Source organism: Myotis lucifugus, unplaced genomic scaffold, assembly GCF_000147115.1.
Source record: "Myotis lucifugus unplaced genomic scaffold, Myoluc2.0 scaffold_11, whole genome shotgun sequence".
Classification (NCBI taxonomy): Eukaryota; Metazoa; Chordata; class Mammalia; order Chiroptera; family Vespertilionidae; genus Myotis; species Myotis lucifugus.
In genome coordinates, this window is record NW_005871059.1 from 12,828,038 (window position 1) to 12,845,104 (window position 17,067).

The following is a 17,067-nucleotide window of genomic DNA, read 5'->3' on the forward strand; positions in this document are numbered from 1 at the left end:
TTTATCTAGCTCAGATTTTCTGGTCTGAAAATAAAATTTACATGTAGCTTTACATAAATGTATTAATGTTACAAAATTTGAAAAATATAGAACAGTTACATGACTTTTAAATAGTATTTATCAGAGCTGCTGATATGTTCAGGTAATTTTCAAGGAAAATGGAGCAAGATTATTTTTTTTACAAGTTAAATAAGCTGCGAATGAGACCACAATGGTAGCAAAATGTATCATCCATCTTTCAGTTCTAGCAAAACCTGTGAAGAGTCAGCAAGCATCTTTCCCTTAAGCATATGTTCAGTTGTGGTCTTTTGGGTCGTTCATTCTACTGACTTTTTGCTTTTTTTGGTAAGAGATATGATTTTTACTTTCAGAAGGCAGTTTTATTTGCCTGATGTTGAAAGGGTTAATCATCTAGTAATACAAAATTTAGTCACAGAGTACCACAAATAATGTACTTTAAGGATTCCCATAATAACAGAGTACTAGTCACAGAAACGGCTTCTACTGAATTACATTTACAAGGCTAGACTTTAGCAATAATGTTCTGTTATTAATCAATATTTATCTACCTCAGTCTCTAGGATCCTGCTCTACATTTAATCATAATCATAGCTAATACTTACAAAGCACTTTCTGTATTTCTGGTCCTGTTTTAAGCACTTTACACATATTTAATTTGTCACAATAATCTTATGAGCTAGGTTCTATAATTACCCCACTTTATAGGAGCCAGGACTTGGATCCATACAGTCTGTATTTGGAGACCATGATCTTATTTGCTACACTGCACTGCCTTTTTGAGCAGATTTTCTGAAATGTTAGCTTTTGATTATCTATTAAGCAAACCTTTTTTCCATACAGTACCATTTACTTTATACCTCTCTGTGGAGTATGTGATTTCTTTGTATCATCTATAGTTTGTAGGAAGCAGATATAGTGGCTTATTCGTCTTTTTATTACCAGTACAGTACCTAGTCTGAATACTGACTTGTGATGAATGTACATGTATGTATTTTAAGTAGGATCAAATTAGGGAAGTTCTCAGCATTACTTGATAATTTCAGGTAATGAGCCTTATATTTCACTAGGTGGCAATATCTCCTGAGTCAGCATTAAGTCTGGAATGCTTTTCAGTCCTAGTCTTAGACAAGACAAATCTTTATTGAGCACCTATAATATGCCATGTTGAACAGGGCTATGAAACCCATGAATCACACTCAGGTTTTCATGCTCTATTCCAATCCTTTGTGTTTCCTAAGTAGTTGATTAAACCTCTGGGAAAACTTCAGTTAAACTGAAAAGCAGTCTCTTCCATTGACACTAAAATTATTTTCGTTATAGAATTCATATTCATTAATGACCACCTATATTGTCATTGTCGATAGCTTTATTTTTCACATTGTGACATGCTTTACTAGAGTTTAGAGCAATGTATACCTTCAAGTGCCTATTAAAAATATTATTATATTAACTTACTCTTTCACCAAAAGTCCATGGTGTTTATAATGCCCTATGTGTAACACAGTACCGGGTATATTACTGATGTGAAATAAATGTATAAAATAAGAATTACACATTCTGTAAAATAGAATTTTTTCCTTAAATTGTATAAAAATATAGAATGAAAGGCATGTGTAGTTAATAGATTTGGGGCTAATAATAATAGTGGTAGTAGTAGCTACAAGCATTTTACATATATTATCTCATGCAGAACTCCCCAAATCCCATGAGGTAGATACTACTAACTGTCCTCATTTTGCAGATGATGAAACTGAGGAACAGGGAGAATGAAATAATTTGCCTCAGGCCACACAGTTGGTGCTTGTTCAAGCTACCATTTGATTCTATGCTCTTCAACTCTAGAGACCATGCTCTTAACCATTAAGCTGTCTGTCACAGCTACTCCTGTAATCTTTGCATTTCCTGTATCCTGAAGTAATTTAAGAATGCAGCCAAATATTCCTCTGGTGAAATGTGTTGTTTGTTTTTCTTTTTAATATTTAGGAGAACCCCTTAAGATTAAAAGGAACTTTGCTACTCTAGTATTATTGTTAATGGTTTACTCCTTTACAAATTTGCGGGGTAATTGTAATGCATTAAGCCATTCTCAGTGTAGTCCAAAATACAAACTTTTTTTATTTTGTAGCATTAAATTTTAATGTATAGTTACTATGACAACATTTTTGCAATAGATAATGTCTAGTTGAAATAAATTTTATATCCATAGTTTTATGTATAACAATGATATTCTTGATGTTCTAATGATGAATGATTAGAAAACAAACTCATATTATAATCGTCATACTTGTATAAGATCATGCGGTAATAAAAGTAATTGATTGTAGGTTAGAGTTTTAAATATCTATTATTAGCCTAGTAGGATAAATTAAAAAATAAAATGCCATATTTTAAGACATGCCGTACTACCTATTTCTTGATCATATCTGAATCATCTATTTTAGTCTTCACTAATGGATACTTTGATTTGAAAGCTTATGTCATTTAAGGATTGAAGACATGGAAAACTTAGTCTATTTAATGGCTTTGAGCATAAACCATAGTCCTAAATTCTTTACTCAGGCATTTTTTTATGCTTACATTTGTGCTTTTTAATGTGCACAAAGAAAGAAGAATTCTGTGGTGTAAAAATAAATAGCAGTGTGGTGGGAAAGGCCTGAGTAGGAGTTAGAGTATTGGGATTTTAGACAAAATGCCATCATCACATTTTGTTTGATCCTGGCCAACTGATTTAGCGTTTCTGCATCTGTTTTTTCACCTGTTGAATTTAAATAATACCTGTTCTATTTGATCTCAGTATTTTGTCAAAGGATAAAATGAAAGTACAAAGGATAAAATGAAAGTACAAAGTTAGAATTCATGAATGAGGCTGCAGTTGAGAAATTCTAGCTATTTTCTGTAGCAATAGATGCATTACACATTTTCAGTGGAATAGCATGATGTGTGTTAATGAGTTGATAATGGAAAAGGAAACCAACAAAAGAACAATAGCTTGTACTTCAGGGAATTTAGTAATAATTACTATATGTTGGTGTTTTACTAATGGATTTAACAAATGATGGTAGTTGCTCTCCCATTTGGTTGGCTAGGAGACATGAATCTGTTACACTCTTTTAATAATTTTTTGAACAGTTTTTTTTAGTCACATCATTATTTCTACTTGATATATAAAATGTGTCAGGGAAATACAATACTACTAACAGGCCCTGAAATTACCCAGGCTACTAGAATTAAAGTGCTACTCAATAGAACTTCTTGGATTCATCCACATAGTATTTTAAAATTAGCTGAAGCAGGAACAAGTCAGGCTCAGTAAAATACAATATGAAACATTGTAAGCCCTTGATCATTCTTGTTTTAGTTCATTCAGACAGCTTATAAACAAGAGAATTTTATTTCTTACTAGAGGCCCGGTGCATGAATTCGTGCATGGGTGGGGCCGATTGGGCTGGCCATGGAGAGGGGACGAGGAAAGTTGGCCAGCCGGCCCTGCCCCCAATTGGGGTGGGTTGGGCCGATTAGGGGTGGGGCGGCTGGCCAACTGCCCTCAGCCCCTGCCCCTGGCCGGTCCCACCCCTGGTAGGGATGGCCGGCTGGACCCCACCCATGCACAAATTCGTGCACTGGGCCTCTAGTATATAATAACAGGTCTTGAACAAAGGAATTAAATGCTGAACTAAGTGGAAATCTTACTGTTAATGTAGTATAAGTGAAAGAATATGCTGCTTTTTAGTTGTACTTTATTTTAAAGTTAATAACATAAGTACACATAGATATTAATAATAACAAACCTTGGATTCAATCCAAATGCAAAGGGCACTGGATTAAAATATCTTATTTCCTCCATTCTTCCTCTTATAAAGATAAAAGTCTCCCGAGAAAACCATGTTATTGTTTATAATTATTTAAAGTCCAGTAGATATTTTAAAGCATTGAACTTACATAAATCAAAGGATTGTCAATTCTGAAGACATTTTAAGAATTTTTTTAATTGTGTAAAATTTAGAATCCCAAACTATAGCTGATGGAGATAATTGTAGAAGTATTTTGATTGATAAAACATTTCTTTAAGCAAATGTAGTTGCCACCTCTGTGTATTGACCTCCAAAGAGTCAGACCCCAAGTGGGGGTTGGTATCCTTGCATTCTCAGAGCCTGCTCTCGTACACTTCTCACAAGAGGGGGTGAGACTGTTAAAATTGTGAGTTTTAAACATCAGGTTAGATTAGGGCTAAGTTTTAAATGTACAAAGTTAAGTTAGCACAAAGAAAAGAAAATAGTGAAGAAATACAGTTATTTAGTGGCAACATTATACTCCAGTCATGGCGTATGTAAAGGTGTTTTTAGAAACCTTTGAAATGTTAGATGCATAGAGCTTGAAGGAATTTCCAAAGTCATCTATCATAAGCTATTTTTACAATCTGTATGATCTTATACAAATAGGTGAATAATTTGTGTAATGTCGGGGAGGGGAAGAATGAAAGAACAGAAGCAAGCAGCTTCTTTTTGTTTCTAGTATCTGAGAAACTATGTCTTTGTGAATATTTCTGCAGATATTTTTATCTCTCTCGTCACAGTCACAGAATAAGAGGTGCTGAAGACAGAGTAGGGTGTTAATTTGACTCCTTTAAATCCAGTCAGATGTCTTTTGTATAGAAAATTCCCTTTAGACAATGGAAACGAATATTCATAATTTGGGGTTTATTATGCATCTGCATCCACTTAGACCATGTTAATCCTTTCTGAAAACCATCTTAATGCTGGGAAAAATTAAGGAACATAAATATTTAGGCAAAGCCTTTTGTTATTTTTTTACTAGTTAAAAAATCTTAAAAAATAAATAAATCATGCTTAGCATAGCATAATACTTAGAAAATACAGTTTGGCAAAAAGAATAAAATAAATACCCAAAACTTGCTATCCTGTATAACATTGCTTACCTCAGTATATATGCTTCTGTGCATGCTTTCTCACTCAGAGCTTAAATTGAAATCATGGCTAATATATATCTGGCAAATACAAAAACATAGGGAGTGAAAAAATGCCACTAAATAGTTAAACACAGCTTTACTTTCCATTCATAGCAGCAGAAATCAATGAAATGTTAAAAGGATAATTTTATATAGCAAAGAAAGATCATGGAACATGATTTTCATGTGTTGATTCATTCATCTCCGACCCATCTACTAATGTTAAGCCTTCCAAATTCTAAACCATAGGTCACTTTTATATCTTAAAGTTTCTCTTGTTCTTTAAACTATCTTTGAATATTTGAGAATAAAATTAATTTTCTTTTTTTAAAATATATTTCATTATTGATTTCATAGAGGAAGGGAGAAGGAGAGATAAAAACATCAGTAATGAGAGAAAATCATTGATAGGCTGCCTCCTGCACGCCCCATACTGGGGATCGAGCCCACTACCCGGGCATGTGCCCTTGGCTAGAATTGAACTTGGGACCCTTCAGTCCACAGGCTGACACTCTATCCACTGAGCCAAACCAGCTAGGGCAAAAATAATTTTCTGAGTGTGCTGAAAAGAAGTCCAAAATGTGTACTGGAAAATAGTAGTCAGACCCACAAAAGTCTAAGTGTAGAAAGAGCTACACTTCCATCTAAGAACAGTAATTGGTATTAAGTAATGTGTGTCATTGAAAAGGTGATTATAAGCAGGTCTTCTCCCTCAGTAATGTTCTCTAATACCATCATCAAGGTCAATATGGAGAAAACACTAATTATTAAGCTAGTCTTCATTTAGAGTGTGTGAATGAAGTGGTACATGAATATAAAAATACAAATCCTGAAAATTTTTATATGTATCTCAAATTCATGGTTGGTAAAACCAGTGTTGATAATTAAAAATTAATTAAAAATCACCCTTTTGTATATTATATTTTTGTTGTATATTATATTGGTATTATAAACTGTTTTTCTTCCAATGAATAATACATTATGAGCAATTTTCCTATCATGATAATTATATTTCTACTAGAGGCCTGGTGAATGGCATTCGTGCACTGGGGAGGGAGGTCCCTCAGCCTGGCCTGCCCCCCCCTCGGGGTCCCTAGTGCTGCCTTGGAGGCAAGAGAGGCTCCATCCACTGCCACTGTGCTCACCAGCTGTGAGCCCGGCTTCTGGTTGAGTGGTGCTCCCCCTGTGGGAGCACATTGACCACCAGGGGGAAGCTCCTGTGTTGAGGGTCTGCCCCCTGGAAGTCAATGTGAGTCATAAACTGGTTGTTCTACCATTCGGTTAATTTGCATATTAGCCTTTTATTATATAGGATACATAATTTTAGTGGCTGAATTTCCTTTCATTAAATGAATACAAAATGTCTTGATTACTATAGCTTTACAATAAGACTTGAAGTCAGGTTGTGTACGTTCCCTTTGATCTTTTTCAAAGTTGTTTTGGCTATTCTAGGTTTTTCGTTGGATTTTTAGAATTTGACAGTTCCTCAAAAAATAACCTGCTGGAATTTTGAGTGGTATTACATTGAATATATGGATCCTTAGGGGAGAATTAACATCTTAACAATATTGACTGTTCCAACCATGACCACAATATATCTCTTTATATTTAGGTTCTTCCGTTTTTCACAGTAGCATTATGTAGTTTTCAGTGTGCATACCCTTCACATGTTTCATCAGATATTTCCCAAAGTATGTCATATTTTTATGCCATAAATGGCATTTTTAAAAAATTTCTTTGTTTCTTTGCTTCTTGTATATAGAAATACAATTAATTTTTGTATGTTTATCATGTGTATTGAAATTTTGCTAAAGTCAATTATTCCAGAGACTTATTTTTAAGATTCCATTCAGATTTTTTACACAAATGTGGGGCCAAGGCCTGAGAATGAATACCTCCTTCAGTTTTCTTTCTTACATTTTTCACTTGCCTCAGCATAGTCTTATCTCTGCATAGACAATCATATCTGTAAGGAAAGATAGCTTTGTTCCCTCTGGGTGTTGCCCATTTCGTGGTAGTTCCAAGCGGGAGGGCATATCTGGTCCCTTTTGTTCTATTTTAGCCAGGGGTGAAAAAACTCAATTACCTGTCATTTGCTTTTTAATTTTTATTACTGCAGTTTTTTATTTTATTTTAATGAAGACTCTTTAAATGTTCAGATAGGAAAACTTGTCTATATTTTATGTTGGTGATTCTTAGTGTTTTCTGACTCATGCAGTCCTTTGATAGCTAATCTGATAAAAGTTATGGATCTGATTTCCAGAAACATTTACATATACACATTCATGTTTCTGTATGTAACTTCAAGAGTCTACAGAGTCTCTGAAGGCTTTTCTGTTAATTCCATATTATGAATCTTTGCTTTATTTTCAAGTCACGCTTAGAAATGCCTTTCATTAAGGAAATTGGTTTTTAAATGGTTACTTTATATTTTTTCTCCTTTGTATATATAGACAGACATTTAAATTTTTTCAAATGAACTTATTTTAAATGATAGATAATATATGTTGAAGCATCCTAAAAACCATAAAGTGCGACATAGATGGTGTTGTTTTCATCATCATCATCAAAAACTTACATCCTTTGAGTCAGCCATTCTGCTCTAGTGAATTAAATCCAAAGAAATAATTATTTAAGAAACAAATTAAATTATGAAAGTAATTGTTCACACATGATCTGTAATGAGGGAAAACAGAAAATATTGTAAATATTTAATAATAGAAAAATGCACAAATAAATTATGCTGCTTCATTAGATGTGATATTGTAAAGCTTTTTAAAATGATAATTATAGGCTCTGGCTGGGTAGTTCAGTTGGTTAGGGTATTGTGCTAGTATGACAAGGTTGTGGGTTCTATACCTGGACAAGGCACATATACAAGACTTAACCAGTAAATGCATAAATAAGTGGAACAACAAATCAATGTTTCTCTCTCTCTCTCTCCTCCCACCCTTCTCTCTCTTAAAAAAGTCAATAAAATAAATAAATAAAAATGGTAATTACATTGTTGTAGAAATATGAAAAGTATTTTCATTTAAATTGTTAAAATGTTAACTTATATTTACACCATGTTATCTTACATAAAATGTATATACGTATTAGAAGTAGGAGGGATAGAGAAACGGTTTTCACCATTTTGCTTTAGGGAGATAGATTTGTGAAGTATTTTTTACATTTTATTTAATTCTGTTATAGTATGCCATTTTGTTGTGCTTGTTAATCCTCATGCAAGGATATTTTTTCTATTGATTTTTTGAGACATTGGAAGGGAGGGGTGAGACAGAAAGAGAGAAATATCGATGTGAGAGAGACACATCCGTTGGTTGCCTTCCAGTGTGCTCTGGGGCCAGGGATCAAGCCTGCAGCCGAGGTATGTGCCCTTGACCAGAATCAAACTCACGACCCTTCAGTCCACAGGCTGACACTCTATCCACTGAGCCAAACCAGCTAGAATGCCTTTGATTTTGTGTATCATTTCTTTCTATACATATTTCAAATTAGGCTTCCATGCAATTGTTATATTTACCAGACCAAGATAGTGCATGGCTTTCAGGGCTCAATTATAATACTGCCTGGCTTGAAATAATCTGTGAAATTTCTTCTTTATGGTTTTATAATATTTAATAATTTTACATTTTGCCAGTCACGTTATCTTATTACCCAGTATTTGAAATGTATTGTGCAATTTCTTATTTATTTAATGCTACAATTAGGTGGCTTAATTATTTCATTACACTCTTGCTATTATAATTTGAACTAATATGGATTCATTTTTCTAGTTGCCCAGCAGGAGGCTGATACGTTAAACCGCTACAATGGAACATCTCCATTCCCCGGAATACACCAAAGTCAAGATGCCTTATGCATCTGTTCTAACATGCCTCAACAAGGCTCTTTTCAGATTGATGACTATGTCCACACTAAAGATTCTTCAATGAAGATGCAGCAAGTGATACAAAGACTCAATTCTGTCACAGTATGTTTATTTTATGCAGTTGAGAAGTTGGAATTTTTAAAACCATTTCTATCCTATTTTGCATTGTCATGCCAATAATATTAATTGAATGAAGTTAGTTTACTTAAAACTAGGCTTTTTTAATAGTTCCTTTCTAGTACTTGTTATAAAATCACTAACTTCAGTAAACAGACTGAACTTAGGATAATCTATCATGTTTTCCTGACTTGATATCTCTGTAAAGACCAGCCTAGGATGTGTTTCTTTATTTAAAAATAACAGTGTGTGGCCCTGGCTGGTGTTGCTCAGTTGGTTAAAGCATCATCCCATGCACCAAAATATCCCTGGTTCAATTCCTGGTCAGGGCACGTACCCAGGCTGCAGGTTTGGTACCCAGTAAGGGGGCATGTGGGAGGCAACCAATTGAGGTCTCTTTCTCACATTGATGTTTCTCTCTCTCTCCCTCTCTCTCTCTCTCTCTCTCTCTCTCTCTTTCTCTCTCTCTCTCCCCCCCCACCCCTCTTCTTCCTTCTCTAAAAGTCAATTTAAAATATATCTATATATATAAAAGCTTAAGTGACTGTTATGATTGGCCAACTTAATGACCAGCAGACGCTCAATGCAGGAGCTGCCCCCTGGTGGTCAGTGCTCTCCCACAGCCAAGCTCCCACAGCCAAGCTCCCGCAGCCGGCCAACCTCTTGCGTCCCCTCCCCCGAGTCGGCCTGCCCCTATCGGCCCGATTGCTGGCCAGGATGAGGGACCCCACCCATGCACGAATTCGTGCACCGGCCTCTAGTATATAAAGGAATAGCCTTAGTATGCAAAAACAAAGAGAAATAGACTTCAACAAAGAACTGTATAAAAGAAACATGTACTTCCTAAAAAAGTAGATAGGAATGTGTCATAAGCATATTTAAAAGTTCTATCTCACTACTAAGAAAAGAAGTACTTTAGAAACCAGGTATTGCCTATAAAACTGGAACATAGATAATGAAAATGAGGAGGAGGATGCTTGGTTAAAATTAGTGTCGTATTCTATTAGTGACAAATGACTAAAAAATCTTTCTCAAAGATAAGTGATAAAATGTATCGAGAAGCTTAAGTCCTTAACAATATTTATGATGTTTGACCTTAATAGTTCTTTTAGTTAGAATTAGTCTTGAGCTTCTTAAAGACGGACTGCAGGCTTGTGCCTTGCTGTGTTCTTACCTTTTGGCGCAGTGCCTGGCACTTAATAAATGTTATCCCTTTCCCTGCTCCTTTGATAGGCCTCTTGACCAGCTTTTGTTGCTGTTGTTGTTGACCAGTTTTAAACCAAACATACAAGGAATTACATTGAGACACCATTAGTTCTGACTATACTTCCTTTTTCTCTCCTTTGCTTCTTTGAAAGTTAGAGAGTTTAAGGTATATCACAGCACAGATCACACTCCGGCCCTGGGTTTAGATCTAGTTGGAATATGGAGGAAATGCTTTTTGGTTGGCATATTATGCTATCCTTCACTAAGGAGTTAGGATGTTTTAATTAGAGATACAAGCCATTGAGGGGTTAGGCTGGGGAAAATGTGAGCAGGGATTTTAAAGGAGAGTAAGAATCTTCTAAGCAGAGACCAATTAGCAAACTGTTACAGAGTCCAAGAAAGGAGGTCAGCCTGGACTAGGGTGGTGTTAAAAGATAAACGGAGGCATATTGAACATTTTAAGAGTTTATTTGAGCAAAAGGCTATGTGAATTGGGCAGCAGCAAATGGGAAATGGTTAGATGGTTAAATGCGGCCCACCTACAGGAACTGGGTAAAGATGTAAGCAAAGCAAAGCAATTACTAGTTAGCTCTTTGTGATTGGTTGTCCTTAGGTTCAGTTTTGTAACCTTGAGGCACTTACAGGACCAGATTTTGGTTTCTTATGGAGACTGTCGAGGCATTAGAGTTGTCTCAGTGTAAGAAAGAAGGCGAGCCCCCAAGTTCAGGGGTCCTGGTGGCACACACAGCACCCCCGGGAGCCAGGCAGCCAGGCAAGTTTCTCTGCACCTGCACAAGGGCTTGCACACATGGTCTGGGAGCCGCGCAGGCTGAGCAGGTGGACCGCTCAGCTCCGCTTTTTAGTCCTGACCCATGTGACCAGTCCCTCGCTCTTGATTGGAGCTGAGGCTCACAGTCTTTCGTGATTGGCTAATTCAAAGGGAGGGGTTGGCCTTTGCCATTTCAAGATGGCGGCCCCCAGGGGAGCTGCAAGTCATGCGGCCAAAATGGCGGCTGCCTAAACTATTCTTTGACAGAAAAGATTACTTGCTTATTCTCAGACTCAGTCTACTGGCATCCTTGTTTAATTAATTTTAACATTGGTAAAAGTGAAGATACAGGTCATAGATTTGGGATCTATTTGGGAAGTAGATTTGATACCATTATAATAATACCATTATAATAATCTGGTTACTATTTAACAGAAAAGGGTCAAAGGAGAGACCAGCCAATATAGGCATGCCATCCATACAGCTTTGCCAGAAAGCCGCATTGAGCACTCCAGTCTGCGTCCCGCTGATGGATGGGGAAGGGGCGGACAGAGTCAGTCAGGGTGCATGCCCAGTCAGGTGTGAGTGCCCGGAGGTGCTCGCTCCTCTGTCATCTCCGCAGTGAGTCGGGACCAGAGTGTGGGGCGAAAATTACCTTTTGAGGGCCCGCATAAGTATATATAAAATGAATGTTATATCTCGCCCAAATGTTTTTAAATTTAATCACTAAAAAGGAGACTACTTGTTAGCATGTTTTAACTTTTTTAACATGAAAATTATTCCCCTCCTAGAGAATTAGTATTTGCATATTTTGTGCAAAGGTGCTTATGCCCTGAAAGAGTAGGCAAAACAGTTTTGTAATGAACTTGGCAGAAGTTCAGGTGATCTCTTTCCCTCTTTCTCTATTGGGAATTTGATTAAATTTGTATGCTTTTAGTTTCCCCCAACATGGAGGTCGTAAACTGACGCTGGCAGACTGTGGTTTTGAATGAAGCAAGCAGAAAAGTGCGTTGTGAAAAGAGGGTAGATCGGTGTAGGGTAGACTATCTTAGCCAATCCTTCTGTTGTTGTAAAATTATTAAGCAATTCTTTTCCACAGCATGTATTTCAAAAATAGAGATTGCTTCACTCTTTATAATGGTCATTATTACTTTTCTTCCTCTATGAAGTAGTGAATATATGTAGGCTACTTTGAAAATGAGCTCTAATTTCAAATCACTATACTATTTAGTTATCTCAGACCTTAAAAGTGAATTATCTGCTTGATGTTGCCACTCGTCCTGAACATTTGATAGTCTCTAAAGAAATGTGGCAGGAAAGAGCAGAATTAGCAAAAAAAAAAAAATGCTTTAGGAAGAACATATAATTGTAGATTATATGTTGGGTTTTTTAACAGCATTTTATTTAAAAAGTGTGACAAGTCTTTCTCTTTGAGTGGAAGCATTTAAGTATCCTATTCCAGGCTTCCTGGTGTTCTTTTTATTTTAGCACGAGTAAGTTTCTGAAGAGGAAGATTGAAGCCTGTGTGTGTGTGTGTCCCCAGAATACACCTGTTCTTTTGTACCAGATTTCAAAATGCATTGTTTGCCATGTGGGATAGATATTTTCAAGAACACAGAAGTAAAACTGAAAAATGATTCTAAAAAGAGAAGTGGACTAAAGAATTAAGCGATAAATATGTCATTTTGTGTATAGTAGTTTCATTTAAAAGTATAGCTCTCTGAAAAATTTACTGCATCATCATACTGCATTGCAGGTATCTCATTACTCTTCTAGTGATGTTATTAGCTAATATTTATATAGCACTTGCATAGCACTTTATAATTTTCCTTTGCTAACATACTCTATTTAATCCATTGCTTTTATTTTCTTTTTTAAAGTGTTTTATTGATTTTTAAAGAGAGAGGAATGGAGAGAGAAAGAAGCATCACTTGGCCGCCTCCTGCACACCACCCACCGAGGATCGAGCTGAAATCCTGGCATGTGCCCTGACCGGGAATCGAAGTGGCAACTTGTTGGTAAATGGGACGATACCCACCAACTGAGCCACACCTCCAGGACTAATCCATCTCTTCTCTAATGTTACTTAGTGCTCTATGGTTAGCATATGTGACTAGCTCTCTATCCAGTTCATCTTTATTGCTCCCACAGCACATTCCCATTAAAGCACACATACTACTTTTATTATCTCCATTTATAGATGGAAAACAAAGCTCAAAAATGTTAGATGATTTCATTGTTATTTTAGGTATGATATTAATATAAATAGTCAACTTTAATTTTGATCAGCGTTTGATAATGGCTCCTGCCCGGCTGTCATGGCTCAGTGGTTGAGCATCGACCTAGGAACCAGGAGGTCACGGTTTGATTCCAGGTCAGGTCAGGGCACATGCCCAGTTTGCAGGCTTGATCCCCAGTGGCTGGTGTGCACGAGGCAGCTGATTGATCAATCATGATTCTCCCTCATCATTGATGTTTATATATCTCTCTTCCTCTTCTTTTCTCTCTGAAATCAATTAAAAAATATTTTTTTCAATGGCTCCTCATCAAATTCTTAAAATTTTTTTCATATTTTTTTACAGATGGAGAGAAAGGGGGAGGGGGAGAGAGAGAAAGAGGGAGAGAGAGAGAGAGAGAGAGAGAGAGAGAGAGAGAGAGAGAGAAACATCTGTTGTTCCACTTATGCATTCATTGTTGCTGCTTGTATGTGCTGTGACCGGGAATCAAACCCAAAACCTTTTGGTGTATGGAATGACGCTCCACCTGCCCGGGGCCTGATAGAATTTTTAAAGCTGGATAATTTTTTAGGACTGATGTGGTATTTGACCTGATCTAACTACTTTGAAAAATATTTTTCTCTTTTATGAGATGATATCATAAGAGTTTAGAAACTTTAAGACTATATTATTATATGGTCTTAATTAGTTGACTATTTTGCCAACTATGTAAATAGCTCTTTGCCTCAAGAGAAAATCTTAATCTAAGAAATACCATTTGCTATCACTTTGAAAGAAGAGAAGTGTTTACAAATAATGAGTCAGATAAAGGGCATGTAACCGCAATCTACTATGTAATACAAAACATCAAAAGGGGATTTTTAAATGCTTATACAGGCAAGTCTTCTGTGTGGTTTGATCATTTTTAAGAAAAGTGAGAAAAAGCCAGCTATTTTCATATACAAAGATTGATATACCATAAGCTATCATTTAACGTTTTGTTAATTCATAAATTATATTTTGTCAGTAAAATTAGAAATTCAAACTTTCAGATTTTTCAAAATTAGATCACATTTTATTGTGATTTTGAAAGTGATAAAAATAATAAAGATATAATGAATAATTTATTAATAATGAACAAAACTAGGTCATTGCCAAAATTCTAAGTTATAAGATGAATTTGCTAATAGACATTTAATACATTTTTGTGAGCTATTCTTATTTTCCTACGATAGCTGAAGTTATACTATCATACTTTTATGCATTTCATTTCTGTGAGACCATTTTACTCAGATAATCAGGTTTTTTGTTTTATAGAACATGGTTTTTGTTTCATAAGTATTGCTTGTTTTTAAATAGCGTCTTAAGAATAAGGTTTTTCGATGCAGTGGAAATTGTTTCACTTGTCAGGTTAGGTTGCAGCTGTGTTATCTATGTCACCATGATGTATATAAACAAGAATATTACAGGTGTTTTCTGTGCAGGCTTTTTAAAAGGAAGTACCTGCTATTTCACAAAATGCTAGAGAAATGTGGGTCTGAAACTTTTTAACTCTTTCTTAATTGAAAGCTGTCAAGGAGTCACTTTTTTTTTTTTTTTGCATTTCTTTGTGTAACTGTTAAGACCACTCCATTTTGCGTTACGAATAATATCAGTTCCATGATAAGCTAACTTGTTTTATTTAATAAGGTTGGTTGACTTTAATATAGTTATACTTTCATTGCCATTGTTTTCCTTCCTTGATAAAAATACTATTCTGTTTTGTAAACTTTGAAAATCAAGCATATAAGTCATTACCACTCCCTTTCACCTACCATATGTCATGGTTTGCATCGTACTAGTAAGCAAATCTTTCTCATACAGCTTTTGCATCAGTAACCCAGGAAATTACGCTTTTGTCTGATTTGCCTTTCCTATTACAGGTCAACAAAAATCTCTCGTTTACTTCAACATCAGCCTCCTTACAACAGTCGAAGTTAAACGAGTCAGACTTGCTGGACACGCAGCCTCTGCGTCAGTTTGGTTTTGCTCAGACTGGTGAGCCCCTTTCTTATGACTGACCTTTTAGATGTTCACATGCTATTTTCTTCATGAATGTTGTTTATTTCATTTTAGAAATATAGCTCATAGCATTGTAATGGTCTGTTTTCACACTTGAATTATATTCTAGCATCTTTTTTTTTCTTCAAAAATCACTGAAGTTATTTCTAAAGCAAATTTGAATGTGGTAACTTTAATAGTAAATACTCTCAACCTCTATTCCATAGAACAGATAACAAACTAAAAATAGAAAAACATATGAGTTTTAAACATGGATACTATTAAATCTGATTCTGTTTCCCTTAGGTAAAAGAACCATAATTGACTTTTTAAATTATAATTGACTTCAAGGAATTCAAGGTAAAATGTGTTTGGGCAGAAGCAGGCTCCAACCTGTCAGTGATATCATGTTTCTTCAAAGTTGGCAAATTAATAAGATATGCAAAGAAGCTAGTTGTAAAAATCTACATGAATCACTGAGTTAAGATGAACTATACAATGCAAATTTTTAGGCTAATGTTTTAAAATAATTTGAATAAGGTTTTCAAAGGACATCAAAGATAAAGCATTTATGTGAGAATGTGACTTTGGGGATGGAAAGATGCCTGTTTCTATTCACTAGCTATATGTTTTTGACAGTATTTTGTATATTACTGAATTGTTTTAAAAATTGAGGCAACTGAGAAAACCTAATTATCTTCAACAAAAAGATTATAATAAGAAACTTTGGCTTGAAAAGATTGATATAATTTACTAGAAATTTGGGGACAATATTACTTTTCTAGTTTGAAAGTGTTTGCAGTTTACATATACAAGTTATTTTAATAATGCTTTATAAGTTACCACATATTATGGTGGGAAAATATTTGGATCAAGAATTCTTATGTTCACTCCTGGCTGTGCCTTTTATTATAACTTATTACCTGTGAACCTAAGAATCTTCACTTGGAAAGTAGAAATGATATTTACATTACATTCTGTTGAAGTTCAAATTACATAGCACATATGAAACACTTTGTAAGCATAAGGCACTATACAAATATAACATTCTTAAATTGTAAACATGATGAGTATATGTAAGCTAGCTTTGAAAATACGTTGCGTTCTAATTTCAAATCAGTATAATGATTAAGTTATCCCAAACAATTAGCAATTTAAAATTTTAAATTTGTAATGTTCCAGATATCTGCCAGAATTTGGAGCAAAGTGCTGGTCCTTCTTATGTACAGTGGGGGGCACACCATGTGCTCTCCCTGTAGACTCCTTCTCTGCACCCTAACTAGATACTTGGTTTGCTTTCAGACCATGTCATTTTAATGACTAGGAGGGAGAGAATCTGTTTCTACCACTTGATCTCTATCATTTTTCTCCTGAATCTACAATTCTTCTGGGAACAAATTTTTCATTCCACACTTTAGGATTAAAGGCATGGAACGGAAATGTTTGGTTGAGTTAATGTATTAAAATTCATTCAAGTAGTGTCTTAAGTTTGTCAGCCTACAAGGTGTAGATGATAGATATAAAATTCTTTTCTGTAACGGGAAAGGGAAGAGAGGATAGATAGGAAGGCCTTTGAAATGGAAGAGGGATTACCAGTGGGACAGATAAAGAATAAAGAAAAAGGATAAGAGGAAAGCTGGGTATGATAAAGACAAGCCTTACGAGCTTCACCATTGTACATAGGATTGGCTTCGCTTGCCTTCAGTTTTTTCTGGCCAAATAGGCTTTGCATTGGGGTATTTATGTCATGCATGTCCCTCCATGTGTCCTCTACCTCAGAAGCATTACCATTAAGCCATGTTATATACATGACAGTACTTCACTTCATTTTGTTTTAGTTGTTAATATGCCTGACCTC

At 35.4% G+C, this 17,067-nt stretch overlaps 1 protein-coding gene across 22 annotated transcripts in view; it reads left to right on the forward strand.

Annotated features, from left to right (window-relative positions):
• AHI1 (Abelson helper integration site 1) overlaps positions 1-17,067 on the forward strand; it is a 215,986-nt gene that overhangs the window by 52,827 nt on the left and 146,092 nt on the right. For 19 of the 22 annotated variants that reach the window (XR_001347206.2, XM_023750222.1, XM_023750218.1 and 16 more), the window contains 2 exons: positions 8,767-8,963; positions 15,092-15,206. Coding sequence is in view for 21 of the 22 variants with exons in the window: in XM_023750222.1 (XP_023605990.1) it covers positions 8,767-8,963; positions 15,092-15,206 (312 nt within the window). In the remaining variant the exon portion in view is untranslated. Of the gene's footprint in view, positions 1-8,766; positions 8,964-15,091; positions 15,207-15,515; positions 15,570-17,067 lie in introns of all 22 variants that reach the window. The other 3 variants (XM_023750237.1, XM_023750236.1, XM_023750234.1) reach the window with 2 other exon arrangements.